Genomic DNA, 14,628 nt, shown 5'->3' with positions numbered 1-14,628 from the left:
AGTCAAGACAAGGAATGAGGTCTGTCCCCCACAAACAACAACACGATGAGGGAAAAAAGAATGAATTCACTTAATAATAACATACCTCCATATTTCGTGGAGTCCCTTGAAGTTTTTGCTCCAACATTGCTAGTTTGCTGTTGATGTGGCCATTGATCTCATTGTGGATGCCTTCAGACGGCCTCTGAGCACCAAGCTGAAGGTTCTTGGTTCTCAGGAGTTTCTGTAGTAGTTGCTGTCCTGTCTCAGATCGGGGACCTTGAGTCCCAGGGTCGCCAGCCATGTTTCCAGCATTAATAAAGCTAGTGTTGTTCCCAGAAGTAACTGCCTCGCCCGTTGCTTCTCGCTTTATAGCCCCAGGATGATCCTCTGGTGCACCATCACACTGAACCTCCCTTGGCTCCTGTTTAATGTTCTGAAGGGTCATCTTGCATAGCTCCACTGGCCTAGAGCCCTGTTGTGTGTGAGGACCAGGGCTCTCTGTGACCTGCTGCGGCTGTTGCTGAACATTAGTGCCTTTCTGTGGACCGTTGGGGATAACTGAGGCTGAATGACATGTTTCACTGCCTGATGTCTGAGCTTCTACTTTCAGTCCTGGACAATCAAGCGGACTCTTGGCTCCAGGTGACCTGAGCGGAGATGCCTTGACATGGCTGTACGGACTTCCTCTTCCAGCCCTACTGTCGGCTATAGAAGGTGAGGAGACATGGGATGAATGAGGTGAGGCCGGGTGGGCTGGGCTCATGCCGAAGGGACCTCTTGGAGAATATGCATGGGATGGAGAACCCTGCATGCGGCCTGCTGCAGCTGCCATTAGTGCTTGTTGGTTCTGGTTGGGAGTGGGTGGACGCATGCCCATCCCTTGATTAAATGCATGCCGTTGTGGATCCCCAGGAGAGTTAGCTATGGGCTGACGTGGAGATGTTGGCCGTACCATGCGGCCCTGGTCCACAGGGGAAGGTGGCACTGGTACCTGGCCTCTCATAATATGTTGCTGCATCATCTCCCCTACTTGTGGTTGTTGTTGCCCAGGGACCATCATCCCCTGCTGCATTTGGGGAGTAATGCCAGGTTGCTGGCCCAACATGCCTGCCTGCTGCTGAGTGCCCACTGCTCCTGGCTTCCCCATGGCTCCATATGGCATCTGTGGCATCTGTCCTGGTGGCATGTGAGGCCTCAACTGACCTTGCTGGCCTTGCCCCATTGACATCCGCAGCATCTGTCCCTGTTGGAGCTGCCTCTGAGCAATCATGGCCTGGATGTGCTGTATCTGCTGGTTCGGTGGAAGATTGCGGAGCTGAGGGTTTTGGGCAATAATAGCCTGGATGTTAATAGGGGTGCGGATCTGTCCAGGTGGACCCACAGGCCTCTGTGCCATCATCCCTTGCTGCTGGGCTCTCATCATGCCCATCATGGCCTGTTGTTTTTGCTGCTGGGCCATGAGGGCTTGTTGTTGTTGACTATGGCTCATCATAACAGGCTGTGGCTGCCCAGGATGGTTCTGGCCTATCTGCTGCTGCATGTTGGGATCTTGTGCCTGCTGCATGGCATTTTGTACTGGTTGCTGTTGTTGCTGCTGAGCTAAGAAATCAATTTGTTTTCCTTCCTGTTTAACAGTATTCAAAATGGGCTTGTCAACACTGAGGGAACCTTGCCTCTGGTGAGTGAGGGGATGTTGTTGCGGATGTTGCTGAAGCACACCAACCTGTTGGGTTCCAACCAAACCTGTTTGTTGCTCAGGTACAGACTGAGGATTTGCTTGCTGCTGCTGGGCCAAATACACTGAGTTTTGATGCTGCTGCTGCTGTAACTGCTGTCGCCCCAAGTCTGTTTGATGATCAGTTGCAGAGCCTAGTTGGGACATCTGATTGGGAGTGGAGGGTCCACTCTGCTGTGGTGGTGTTCGTGAATCAGGGCTGAGGATCCCACCCTCTTTGGGACCTGAGTTTTGGTTGTCTGTAGCTCCCTGTGGCTGCGGCGTGATACTTCCTGCTGAAGGCGAGGAGCCCATCTGAGGGGTCGAGGGTTGGGAGAGTACTCCTTGCTCTTGGCTGGATTGACTGATCAACTGTGTTTGTTGTCTTTGCTGTGCCATCTGCTGCTGCTGCTGAAGGTGGGCCAAATTCTTTGCAACATTTTGCTGCTGCTGCTGCTGCTGTTGTTGAGATGCAAGCATGCGTTGGGCCAGAATGTTCTGTTGTTGTGGAGTCAACTGGGCCTGAGGACCTCTGAGGCCAGGATGACCAGGAGATCCAACCATTCCCTGCTGACCCATCATCAACTGAGGCCTCTGTTGCTGGGATGGTGGAACTTGCGGGTTCCCCATCATTCCTGGTTGAACTGCCATCATTGCTTGAGCGTGGTTAATAGGTTGGCCTCCTGCAAGGTTCTGTGGCATTGGAGCTACAGACTGACCTCCAACCATTCCTTGTGGAACCTGCACCATGGTCTGCTGACTGGCCTGGGTGGCTAGCATTCCTTGTTGAGTGTTTGTTTGTTGCTGGGCCATTAGTGGGTTCCCCATCATACCTGATGGTGGCTGAGCAATTAAGCCTGATTGTTGATTTGGGTGTGGCATGGGTTGCTGGCCCATCATTACCTGCTGCTGCTGTTGTTGCTGCTGGAGCTTTGCCATTTGCATCCTATGTTGAAGCTGTCTTTCTTGGAGAAGCCTGGGGTCTGCACCTTGCACTCCAGGCCCCTGTGGGAAGAATCCTGCTGGAGCCCCAGGAGGACCTGGGGCTCGGGGACCACCGGGTCCAAGAGCTGCAGGAAGCTGGGGTTGGGCTCCACCAATAAAGGGCTGCCCTTGGGGCATCCTGACGGGCATTCCACCTTGGGGCATCACAGCAGGGTGCTGGCCCATAACTGGTGCTCCCTGTTGGCCCATCATCATCTGGCCCGGCATTTTGGGAAACATGTGAGGGGGCCCTCCCTGTGCAGAATGACCAGGGGTAAGAATACCTGAGCTCTGCTGATGCTGCTGCTGCTTGCTTCTATACTCTGCAATGAGATTGGTGTGCTCCTTCTGCTGCTTGCGTACCTAGAGCAGAATGATTATGAACAGATATTAATTGTATATCAAGATGCAAAGCAAACTTCTCATAAATGACTCATGAAGTTGTCTTTACCAGTCTTTAAAATCTACACACCTGGTCAAGTTGTTTTTGAATTTTGCTCTGCTCTTCTGTAACCAACTTCAGTTTCTCTGCATCTGCCTCAGCAAACTCCCTGCCAGCTTTCTTTGCAGTGCGCTGTTTAGCACACAGTGCCTTGCGTGACTTGCGGTGAACTCCAATCTGTTCCTCCAAAAATTTCAACTGCATTTGTAGTAACTGCTGAGTGTGAAGAAGCCATTCTTCATATTGATGCTGTTCTGCATCGTCTGTAACAGAAGAGGATAACTTAAGACCACCATAAAAGAGTATTATGGAGACAGCAATATAACATTTCATAATATTACATTTTTAATAAGAGACACTATTGGTAGAACATACTGATTATTCCTTGCACAAACTGAGGAGGGTTAGGTCTTGACTGGGTAGGATCACTTGGTTCTCCCTCCTAAACACAAAAAGAAAGCATTTAAATAAGTCAGCTATATAAGACTTAAAATGAAAGTAAATCAATCATCTCTGAAAAGCAAGACAGCATACCTTTGGGGGTCCAGACGGAATTTGACCTGGGTCTGTGCCGGGGGCGGAGGCCAGCCTCTGAGCAAGCAGAGAAACTTGTTGCCTGACGAGACAGCAAAACATAAAAATGTATTATTATACCTGCAGCATACTGAACAATGGCCTGTAAGGGCATGCAGTTTCCAAACCACTGAGCAAAGCAAAGTGGTTAACTACTGAAATGTTATCACCACCTGATGGGTGTCCTGTGATGATATTACATTAGAGAGTGAAACTATGACACTGCTGCATACTAGGTTACTCCCTTTAGAGGAGGAGTGGAGAACAGTGGGAAGAATCAATGGGAGTGGCACATTGTAAAAACGAGCATGACTTCGAAATGGACTTGCCAAAGATTTTGTGGAAAGATTGGTCAAGAGCCAAAAGACAGCTGATAAAACATTACTTCTCACTGGTTTTAAATCATTCTTAACATCTGCTTCAGTAAACAGTTGTGACAGTAATACTAGCGATTCTATAGCAGAGGTGGTTAGTACATGTATAAACACATCTTCTAAGTAAACACACTATAATGAATCACCATTGTCACTAAATCAGAAGCTCTTAGCAGCTGACCTCCACTTACTGGTGACTGGTAGCGCACTTGTCAGCCATGACACGTTAATATCACTTCCTTCTTAAATTTTTATAAGTATCTGTTTGTTTCTATGATACAACAGCAGTAGTAATGTTTCCGTCCAGATATTAGCTAACAAAAATGAAAATCAGAATGTGTTTCCATTTGTTAGTTTTGAAGAGGGTGTTGCGAGACTACATCATTTAAAGAAGATCAGTACAAGAGTTTTCCTGTCTCTGAGGTCTAACCTCAGCTGTGCCCTGCTGAAACTATATTTACTCATTTATAGCTGAAAAACACTCATCTGGCTGTATTTATATAAGTGGCTGAACAACTTGGGTACGCAAAGCCTGAATGGTGATGTTTTTTATAACAAAATTATAACAAAATAATTCCTAAATGTCAAAACCCACATCAGGACTGCAAAAGTAAAATTGAGTATGTTGACTATGTAACCCCCCGAAACATCTGCCCTTAATACAAGCAACCACTGACACGTCCAGGCAAAGGGGAAAGTATTTTTTTGGTCTCTGTCAGGTGTAAACAGTTGGACAGAGGCTAAAGAGTGTTTAAACAAATTTCTTCCATTTCCATTCAGGTTTTTCTATGTATATTAGAATGAATCTAAAAACTATTAAATGAAACCATACTGACTGAACCGACCCTAAATAAAAACGAAGAAATGTCCAACTAATGTATAAAAGTTGTTAAATAAAAGTACCTGTTGATGCCAGAGGGTACAACCATTGGGTCCTGTGCCAGCACTCTCTTGATACCCTTTAATGCCACCATCTTTGCCTTGGCGATGGGATCCATAATGTCATCAGTAGCAAATTTGTCTAAATCTGAAATGAAAGAATAAGAAAATGGTGGTTTAATATGAAAAGAATATCATTCCATAGAATGATGACAGTGACAAGCCACAGTGCTTACCTTTATCTGGGAAGAAGTTGTTGGCCAGAGGAGGTTTAACTACTGGCTGCTGCTGCGGTTGATGACCAATACCCGTATGGATCCCTGGCTGCCCCATCCTGACCATGGCTTGTTGCTGGGCCATGTTCATGTGAGGTGGAGGTGCCATTCCAGGTCCCATAAGCCTTTGTTGCTGCTGTTGTTGCAACATGTGCGGAGCACGAGGTACCATTCCTGGCTGAGCCATCATTCCTTGGGGTGGTGGACGATGGTGGTGTTGCAGCATTATCTGTCCAGGTGCCTGTGGGTTCGGCTGTTGACTTGAGAGGCCAGGAAAATGAGGTGCCATGCCTCCCTGGTGGAGTGAACTAAGCTGTTGCTGCTGTTGCTGTTTCTGCAGCTCCTTCTTCTCATGCTCCAGCAGATCCTGTATTAGAAGAGGCAGTTCACCATCTAAAGAGCTCTCTACCTTTGCCAAATCTACAGCAGGGGAGTGCTGTTCCCCTACGTCAGGCAGCCCCAGCGGATCATCGCCAATATCTGCATGTGGAGCAGCTGGAGGAAAAGGCAATGCATCAGCTTGGCCTGGCAGAGGATACGGAAGTCCCCCTAATCGAACAGAACTGAGTGAAGCTGACTGGTTTTCTGATTGTGCAGGCTTGGCTGATGGTTCGGTCCCACCAAGAAGCATTGACACAGCCTCTCTTATTTCATCTTTCACCACAGTCTGTCCTGGGTGGAGCTGAGGCGTCAGCCCTCTGTCCTCTACTTTGACTTTGGAGTTATCAGCAGTTATTGCAGAGGGTGGCAGTTGGGTATCAGACCCCTTTTTAGAGTCAGGGGCTGCTGTGACCAGCTTCTTCCCTGGCTCCACCTTGGCTTTTCCTTCCACTTTAACGGATCCAGAAGAAGACGACGGTGCTTCACTTTCTGCTTCCACCAACCGCAGCTGGTCTGAGAAGACATCTTTAGGGTCTCCTTGGTCCAGTTCAGGATCAGTGTAAGCAAGCAGGTCAAACTCGTCACTGTTGAGCAAGTCGTCTAGATGTGGATCATTGGTTTCAAGGTTGTCCAGGTTACCCAAGTCATCATCTCCTTTGTCAGGGTCCAAGTCTAGAGCCAAATCATCCTCATCCTCCACACCTCCATCCCCTGGGGCATCCCCAAGCCCTTCAAGGTCAGGCTCTGGCAACTCCTCACTGTTTTCTGCTGTGGCAGGCTGGGGCTGTGTGACTAGGCTTGGTTGTCGTAGCTGACGCTGCTCAGTGCTAGGAATGTTTGGAGTTGAAGTAGCTGCCTGGGGCTGCATGTGGGGCTGTTGTGTTGCAGGGCCTGTAGACTGCTGAGGCAGCAAAACTGACAGTCCGCCCTGCTGTAACCCCAGCTGTGAGTTGCTGCTCCCCTCTGTCTGAATGCCACCAGCTTGAGCTATGGGATGTTGCTGAACATAAGATGCTGCCATCTCTTGCTGTGGGACAAAGAGACGTGGTCTGGGCTGGGGTCCACGGGGCATAAACTGAGGTCGTAGGGGTAGCCTCTGTGAGTTGTGTCTTAATTCAATGAACTGTGGTGGGGGTCCTTGACCCATTGGCTGCATGTTCTCTCCTCCATGTCCTGGTATCATGGCGTGAGGGTTACCCATGCCTTCCATACCCTGGATGTTGACAGCAGGGTTGAGATTGTGCCTTATGCCCATAGCTTCCATGCCAGGTTGGGGGAACCTCCTTGGACCTGCAGCCTGGCCCTGCCACTGAGGCGGGAATGGTGGACGGGCAAACATGCCCTGAGGTCTGGTGGGCCCTGGTGGCCTGAACGCCAGAAACACACAAAAGAAAAAAATATATTTCAATCTAACCAGCATATACTGTATTAAAGATTTTTGAAGATGTGAGGGGTGCGAATAATTTAGGAATGATTTTACTTGGATATGTATAATCCTACAAATACACTTTAAACATGCTAAAATGTCTTGTGATGCCATTATTAAAATAGTGGGGGTACATTTGTAATTTCTGGAAGGGTAAACTATATCTTATTATTTCACCCCAACTGTGAATTTACTTAAATGATGTGGTTACCTTAGTGCACTAGGATCCATGATGGCAGGGGTTCCTGTAGGTGGTGGGCGAGGGAGCTTGTCCTCCATACCTCCAACAGCCATGGGCATCTTCCCTGCCACAGAAGCCTGAGGTCCAGCAGTTGTAGCAGCAACACGATCCTAAAGGCAGCAATAACAGCAAAAAGAGGCGAATTTAACATTTCTTTTATTTTAGCAAACTCACTGTCTTGCCCAAAGACACATCAACATAAAGGGCTTGGTACTGAACCATCAACTCTGTGATAAGTGGACGACCCACTCACAGCCACCCCACTCACTGTGTTCTTTTGTCATTTAACTTGCACCAGCCAACAGAGAAGTCAAAGTACAGACTGAATTGTAAGATTGTGCACTTTCAGTTAATACTTCAGTTTTTTCGTGAATTCTTCAGCAGAGCAGGTATTTGCTGTAATAGTAAACAGGCCATACAAAAACATCTTTCTAACTGCTATACCACACTGTTATAAAGTTGTAAAGTAAAGTTTTGCCTGAGTTGTGTACCTGTGGATAAGGTGGTGGTGCTCTGTGGGCCTTGTCTTGCTGAAAGGCTCCCATCTCTCCTCCAGACCAGCCAGGGGATGCACTGCCAGCCGCAGCAGCAGCAGCCTCCTTCTCTTGTCTGATGGAATTTCTCTGCATTTGTTGTCTGATTAAAAATTCCCTCAGTCTCAGTCGCTAAAAAACACAAAAAGCATTGATTAGCAAAACACCTAGTAGGTGCATAGCATGGCTGTTCACTAGCTAATACTTTGTACCTGTCGGTGCTTCTCCAGCTCAGAGGGGCTAAGGCCTACTAACGTGGGGTCCTGCACTGCTGAAATGTCAGGCATTTCTTGAGTGCCTGGCAAAGCTGGCTGATGAGGTGCGTCTGGAGGGCGGGCAGCTGGTAGTTCTTGGGATCCAGAAGGAGGTGGCACCCTGGAGCTGAAACTGTCCGGCCCCATAGTCTGCTGAGTTTGTGGCTGGGGTTGCTGAAGCTGTCCCTGTAACATCTGGTTCTGCTGTTGGTTTATTTGGAAGCCTCCCGTGCTGGGGCTGCGACTGAAAGTAGGAGGTGCTGACGGTTTACCAGAGAGAGAATCCCCGATGGAACTGTTGGTGGGATGGGGTGGAGGTGGCTGGTTAGGATGAGGTGAGCTTTTATAATTTGCAGTTCCCTCTGGGGCAACAGAGGGGGGGCGAGGGGGTTTGTGGATAGTAGCAAAAGGGTCTCTAGATTGTGGCCTTGAAGGTGGCTGAGAACAAGGGTCTGGGGATTGGAAACGAGGGGTAGCAGGAGACTGGACAGAGTAAGCGTCATTGGAGAGGCCACCAGGAGTGTGAGGAGACTGAGAGCTGCCCTGGGACTGTGGGCTAGAGGCCACTCTAGGGCATAGTTCCTGCTGAGCTACAGGGTGTCTCTGGGGTCCGAGAGAACAATTGTCGCCTGACTGCGGCCTGGGAGTCAGTGGAGGCTGAGGGTGGGGGTCAGAGAAAGAATGGGAGGGAGACTGCCTGTAGCCTTCAGAGGGGTGGCTAGGGGAAGCTCCAGGATGAAGTGCCCCACCCTCCCCTTGGTGCATTCGTGGCGTCATAGGTGCCTTAAATAAACCATCTCCAGACTCCAGCATCCCAGCAGGAGAGCCAGTGGATAGATCAGGTCTTCCAACTGCAGAGGAGCGTGGAGAAGGTGCACTCATATCAGCCCTGTACTGTCCTGTGCTTGCAGGTGAGGAAGCCACTGCAGAGGGTGATGGGGATGAGCCATATTCTGGCCGTCCCATCCCTTGCTGGGTTCTGAATGGGTCTCCATAGTGGGTATTGTGGGGTGGTGAGAAGATGGGTGACTCCCCAAGCCCTGTGCCTCTTGAATGAGGACTTTCTGGAGGTCCTAGAGACTCCTGGGAGCCTTGCTGTGATTGCGGTAGATGACCCTGTTGCTGCTGCAGCTGTGATCTGAAGTAGGGGTCAACCTGCTGAGCCCGTCTGGGGGTTCCAGGAGTTCCTGGTTGCATGTCAAAGGGGCCAAGACTGGCTGGCCGTCCCTGAGGAGGACCCTGTGGGCCGGAAGCGGAATAACCTGAGGAAGAGGCCTGTAAGGGGCTGGCCCCTGCATGGGAGAAGGGTGTGTTTGGGTGAGAGTGAGAATGGGGTGACTGAGGAGGAAGCTTGGCCAAGGGATCTGTCCGGATTTCAGCTGACCCCGGGGTCTTAAGAGGTCCATCTGAGAAAAAGACAGAGGATGATCCTGAATCTGGAGGGAAGGGAAATGGGCTTTCTGCTGAGCTGGGCTGGGAAGAGATTGACGTTGAGCCTGAAGGTGGAGGGATCTGGAGGTGTAAACTGGGCCGTTCTGTCTTCACACGCACTCCCTCTGTCTTGATTGGCCTGCACACCTGACTCTCTGCCTGCTGTGGGAAGAGGAGATTACAGAGGAAACATGAACAATCTGTACCACGAATCTGCACCAAATCTTTCAGTCATTTTGACAATACAATAGGATGCTGCTGTTTTAATCACCTTCTGCGCCTTGTTGATCCTCTGAGCTGCTCGGTTATCTTTGGCCTTTTGCTACAGAAAGATAGATATGAAAAAGAACATTAAAATAAATTTAAAATGTAATTTTTACCTCTGCATAAAAAAATATATTGTGTTGGTGTTGTTTTGTTTAAATGCACAAACATGTGTAGGCTGAATCTGGATAATATTAATGCCACATTTCCCATTAGGGTTCTAATATTACATTTCTGTGTTTGGTAATCTTTCACTTGAAGCCTTCTGCATAGAAGTGAGATACCACAAGCCACAGGGGACAATGTGATCAAACAGAGAACAACAAAAACCTGGCATCACTGACTACATTTGAGAAATATGTATTACAAGAGAAGCACAGGGAAAAAAATGATTTATTATATTTTTGTAAACAAAAAAACAGAGAGCCTACCAGATATGGAACCTTGTCAGCAGCTGACACCTTCCTCCAGATCTTCATGATTTGCTTACAGCGACTAGCCCAGTCTGTGACAGGAGAAATATTTAACAGCTGCTTAATATCTAACAGAGATGTAAACCTATGAAAAAGCATTTGCTTCGTTCGGTCTAGCAATAGGTTGTACATTGGTACAGTACTTCTTCCATACTCACCTGGGTAGTCCTGTTTGAGAGTGGGAAAGTTGGTATTGGCGTAAAGCACGGGGGAAATGGTTGAAAGTTCTCCCAGCTCCTCATCTTTCTCCCAGCGCTGGAGACTGCGCTGGTTGTAGGACAGTCCATCACCCTCTGCCTCGGTGGGCGTCGGTGGGGAGGACGGGGTTGCTGGGGTAGAGGGAGTGGCCCAGGGGCTCTCCTCACCCCCATCTGGACTGAACAGTCCTCCTCGGTCCCTGCACACCATATGAGATGTCATTGTGTTAAGTAAAATAAAGTGCTTTAATGTGTCAGCAACACTGAAAAAAAAACCGACAGCAAAAAGAAATTGCACGTATGCTTTTACACTATGATCTACAGCACAATACCACTGTAGTTGGTGTCACCAGTGTTACAAGATGTTTGGGCATACATCGATTACAAAACTGCTCCCATAACTGCTTTACTTTTTTTTATATTATTAAAACCAATTTAATTAATTTTTGCAAATCAGCACCCATGTTCATCAAATGAACCGCAATTTGTTCAGTACTAAGCCTGTTATCAACACGACGGACAGTGTAATTACAAACTGAAAGTGTCAAGTGCTCCACCAGAAGCAAGCCAAGACCTTATGCACAAGGCAACATTCATGGACCCGCATTATCAGGGTGACTACAACCCAAATGTTGAGGAGAGCAAGAGGATGATAGAGAGGAAAAAAGTCATCCTCAGGCAGAGAGCGCACCCCTTGAGAGAAGAGGGAGATAAAAAGGAGAAGGGAGCTACCGCCGAGCCTGAGCTGCAGTCTAACAGAATAAAAAAACTGCAAATTTATGTAAAAGAATAGCAGATGCTGCCACAGTCACACCACTTGTTACTATTTGTTATGTTCAAAGTAATGGAAAGATATCAAGATCCAACACTAGAAATATCTACAGATATTGAGCCTCATCAACAAATACCTGTTCTTGTAAAATGTCGCTGTAATCGGTAACACTGGTGTTGTGATGAGTTTTTTTAACCCGTGGGAAGATTTCCTCACCGTGGCATCCCAAGAGCTACATACAAAATATTGTTGTAAAATAAAATTTACTAGGCAATTCCTTATTGGTCTTACCGCATATCAAAGAACGGTGACTGAGAGAGGCCAGGAAAGGCATCCATCATTCCAGCTGAGGGCAGGGACCCTGCAAGAGATGTTCCATGTTTGAATACCAAGCCGAACTTCACTTAAACCTTACTTGTGTACTTAGCCCTGAAAAAAATCCTCAATCATACAGCAAATATGGTTTTGAACTTCAAAAAGGTTTTAAGATATAATTATCTGGGGACATGCCCTTGTACACACCTGAGAGGAGAGCTCTCTGTGGCAGAGCGCTACGATTGAGTTCTCCCTTACTGCCCTCCAAGATGGGCTTCATGCCCCCCAAAGAGGAGCCGTCTGACACTCCCAGAACCTTCCTGAAGAACTGCTCAGAGTCCTGACTCTCCATCCCTTGTGGAAGACCTGTCACACAAGGACAGTAGCATGTAAGGTATGATGTTGACATCAGGTATTAAATCTCCAGTTAATGTTGCATACTGTAAACACCAAAGTATCCTCTCAGCAAACTACCTTCACTTTTTTCTGCATCAGAGTCATGAGGATCAGTTGACGCCTGGTCCTTCAGCGATGAGGATGGTGCAGAAACTCCTAAAAAGATATAATTTTAAACCAACCTGCAATTACCCCAAGACCATAACAATAACCCAGTAGCAAAATGTCCAAACAGTCACTCACCTCCACCTTCTCCCTGAGCCTGGGGGGCTCCACCCCCTTCTTGCTTGACAGGAAAATTATCTTTCACCACACAATCCTCAGCTAGTGAGAGAAGCACAAAGGTCATAAAGGTAATAACCTTGTCTACCCCTGGTGTCACAAATAATTTGAACATTTATCATGTGTCATAGGTCAAATTAGTCTTCTTACTCTCTGTGGCAGTTGTTTTGACCCCTGATGGAGCTGGTAATGAAGGTCGGGCAAGAAATGCGCCTGGTCTCTGCCCTGGGGGTGTCATCACAGCTTTCTTACTCAAGTCTATTAGTGTCTTCCCAAAGAAAGCCTCCTGCAGTCAAACAGAAACATTTCAGATATTAATATTATGTCCCTGGATACCATAAGTTTCCAAACTGTTTAACGGATGAGACATAGAGAGACATGAAACCTGGAGATATGCTGGAAACATGTCCTCAAGTTTGCTCTTCTTCCGTCCCCGACGTTTCTTTGCTTGTTCCTCGCCCTCTGGCGGTTTAGGATCCATTATGTTATCTGTGTCAGGATGAGGTCCTGTGCAATGACCATACAATTCAGCTTCCCAAATTTACAATATTCACAAAAAAACAAAAGCAGTCACACTGGCCCTAGTAATCGAAGAATGAGAAGGGATTCAGACCAATTGTTAGTTCAGTAACTCCAAGGACAAGCTGTACATTTGGAGACTTTAACTTATGCTCGACATCCACAACAGCTGCAACTGCCAGCCATGAAAACAACAAAACATGCATCACTCACACATGCACAGTAGTAGCATAGTACTTAACTAACTCCCCTTTCTTTTTAAAGAAAAAAACAGAGTCCAAGAAAAAAACATTTAACAGATTAACATAGGTGTAAAGCTGCAACTTTAACTACTCAAGTCTGAGTGTTTTGTTTTTGTTATCTAGTCCATTTAGCCGTTAAGTCACCATACACCTTCACTGAGAGCACTCATGTGATGTCCCCTTCTTTGTCAGGTAGTCAGCAAGCTGCTCCTTGGTAACCATCCAAATGATCTGCTGGATGGTCCCAGAGTGGGTGAGCTCCTTGACACTGCTGATTTCAAGGTGAAGACTCTTCGATGACTGATTTGCATTTAGTCTATGCATTTGTAATGATGCATGCTGTTTACTGTTTATGCATTTTCACTGTCTTGTGTTCTAATTGTGCTTTGGCAACACATATGAAATGTCATACAAATAAAGCTTATTGAATTGAATTGACTGATTTGGTGGATGTAACAGCATCAAGAAGAGAGTGATTATCTGTTACACACAGTGGGAAAACTGTTCCATGTGCAGTCACCTGTGGTAAGTTCTGAGTAGAGTGTAGCTAGGAAAACTGCACTGTCAATGCCAACATCAGCAGGTGCCAAAGTGCTTCACACAACTCTCCTGATACTTTCACTGCCAGCATACAGGTGAAAATCTTCCATTCTCTCCCATCAACATGACCAGGTATCTGCCTTGAGTGCCTGAGGTTTCCCATTGAGGAATCACTGAGCACCACCAGTTTAAGGGAGCTGTCTTTTTACCAGGTGCTGAAACCTCAAAGTTACCAGGTCAGACAGACTATAATGACCTCCTTTGAGGTGTATTAGCATGCAAGGGGGCTAATTTGTGGGTGTTTCTTCCTCACTTTCATTTTCAGTGTCATACTCTCATTTAACCCAGATTCTAGAAGCGTGGTATGGTTTTCAGTCCCCTCCAGCTCATTGTTCAGTTCTTCTAGCACTGCTTGTGGGCCATCAACCTTGCGAAGCCTGGAGTTACATGAACAGAGGTGCCCCCATTCATAACAAATATCACTTCACTACACCATCTTGGCTGATGACCACACCTGGACCTTTCCATTCTGTACAATCCACCTGTTTGTAATAGACTTAGTCTCCTGTCTTGGATTCTCTCAAGAGCATTCAGCTTCTGTAAATGCTCTCCTTACAGCATGTAGTGCTATTTACTGCTGAGCTACCCAAGTACCCGTGTTTGTAACCTCTAAGCTGGGGGCTGATCAGTGGGAACCAAAGGCAGATTTGGGTTCTGTGCAAATATCAGCTGGTAGGAACTGTAGCCATGCATTTTGTGTTTACAGTTTTTGCCATCAGAGCTGAGTGTAGGGCCACATCCACATTCTCTTTTAACTTTCATCAGGATTTCAGTGAGGGTTTGATGATGCCTTTCCGAAAGCCCACTGCTCCATGGGCTGCAAGCTGCGGTTGTTTTTACATCAATGCTGAAGCTTTGAGCCATGTTTCTCATTTCTTCACTGTTGAATTCACCCCCACTGTCACTGAATAATCTGCGCATAGGACCATGAACACTTAACCAGCAATGAATTAAGTGTTTCACAAACTCCCTGGGTTTCTTGGTGATTACAATGCTCCCTGCACTGAGGCGTGTGAAGTGGTCAATGGCATGCAGACATGGCATTGCGTTGTGGGAAAAGTTAAGCCAGGATCCACTTT

The 14,628-nt window shown here is 47.2% G+C and overlaps 1 protein-coding gene across 6 annotated transcripts in view; it reads right to left on the bottom strand.

The window, feature by feature from the left end:
* Positions 1 to 14,628, bottom strand: part of kmt2d (lysine (K)-specific methyltransferase 2D) — a 33,887-nt gene that overhangs the window by 7,948 nt on the left and 11,311 nt on the right. For 5 of the 6 annotated variants that reach the window (XM_033629629.2, XM_033629627.2, XM_033629631.2 and 2 more), the window contains exons 23-40: positions 12,574 to 12,695; positions 12,339 to 12,474; positions 12,150 to 12,230; positions 11,985 to 12,062; positions 11,718 to 11,876; positions 11,487 to 11,556; positions 10,385 to 10,623; positions 10,185 to 10,258; positions 9,761 to 9,811; positions 8,017 to 9,651; positions 7,763 to 7,936; positions 7,242 to 7,381; positions 5,185 to 6,971; positions 4,973 to 5,096; positions 3,657 to 3,738; positions 3,498 to 3,564; positions 3,153 to 3,385; positions 86 to 3,043 (exon numbers count right to left, since the gene is read on the bottom strand). In XM_033629629.2, coding sequence (XP_033485520.2) covers positions 86 to 3,043; positions 3,153 to 3,385; positions 3,498 to 3,564; positions 3,657 to 3,738; positions 4,973 to 5,096; positions 5,185 to 6,971; positions 7,242 to 7,381; positions 7,763 to 7,936; positions 8,017 to 9,651; positions 9,761 to 9,811; positions 10,185 to 10,258; positions 10,385 to 10,623; positions 11,487 to 11,556; positions 11,718 to 11,876; positions 11,985 to 12,062; positions 12,150 to 12,230; positions 12,339 to 12,474; positions 12,574 to 12,695 — 8,210 coding nt within the window. The remainder of the gene's footprint in view (positions 1 to 85; positions 3,044 to 3,152; positions 3,386 to 3,497; positions 3,565 to 3,656; positions 3,739 to 4,972; positions 5,097 to 5,184; positions 6,972 to 7,241; positions 7,382 to 7,762; positions 7,937 to 8,016; positions 9,652 to 9,760; positions 9,812 to 10,184; positions 10,259 to 10,384; positions 10,624 to 11,486; positions 11,557 to 11,717; positions 11,877 to 11,984; positions 12,063 to 12,149; positions 12,231 to 12,338; positions 12,475 to 12,573; positions 12,696 to 14,628) is intronic. The other variant, XM_033629632.2, reaches the window with a different exon arrangement.

The sequence above is a fragment of the Epinephelus lanceolatus genome, chromosome 8 (genome assembly GCF_041903045.1).
Source record: "Epinephelus lanceolatus isolate andai-2023 chromosome 8, ASM4190304v1, whole genome shotgun sequence".
In the NCBI taxonomy this organism is placed as follows: Eukaryota; Metazoa; Chordata; class Actinopteri; order Perciformes; family Serranidae; genus Epinephelus; species Epinephelus lanceolatus.
Note: the sequence above shows the minus strand (reverse complement) of the source record. Positions and strands in the feature narration are given on the sequence as shown.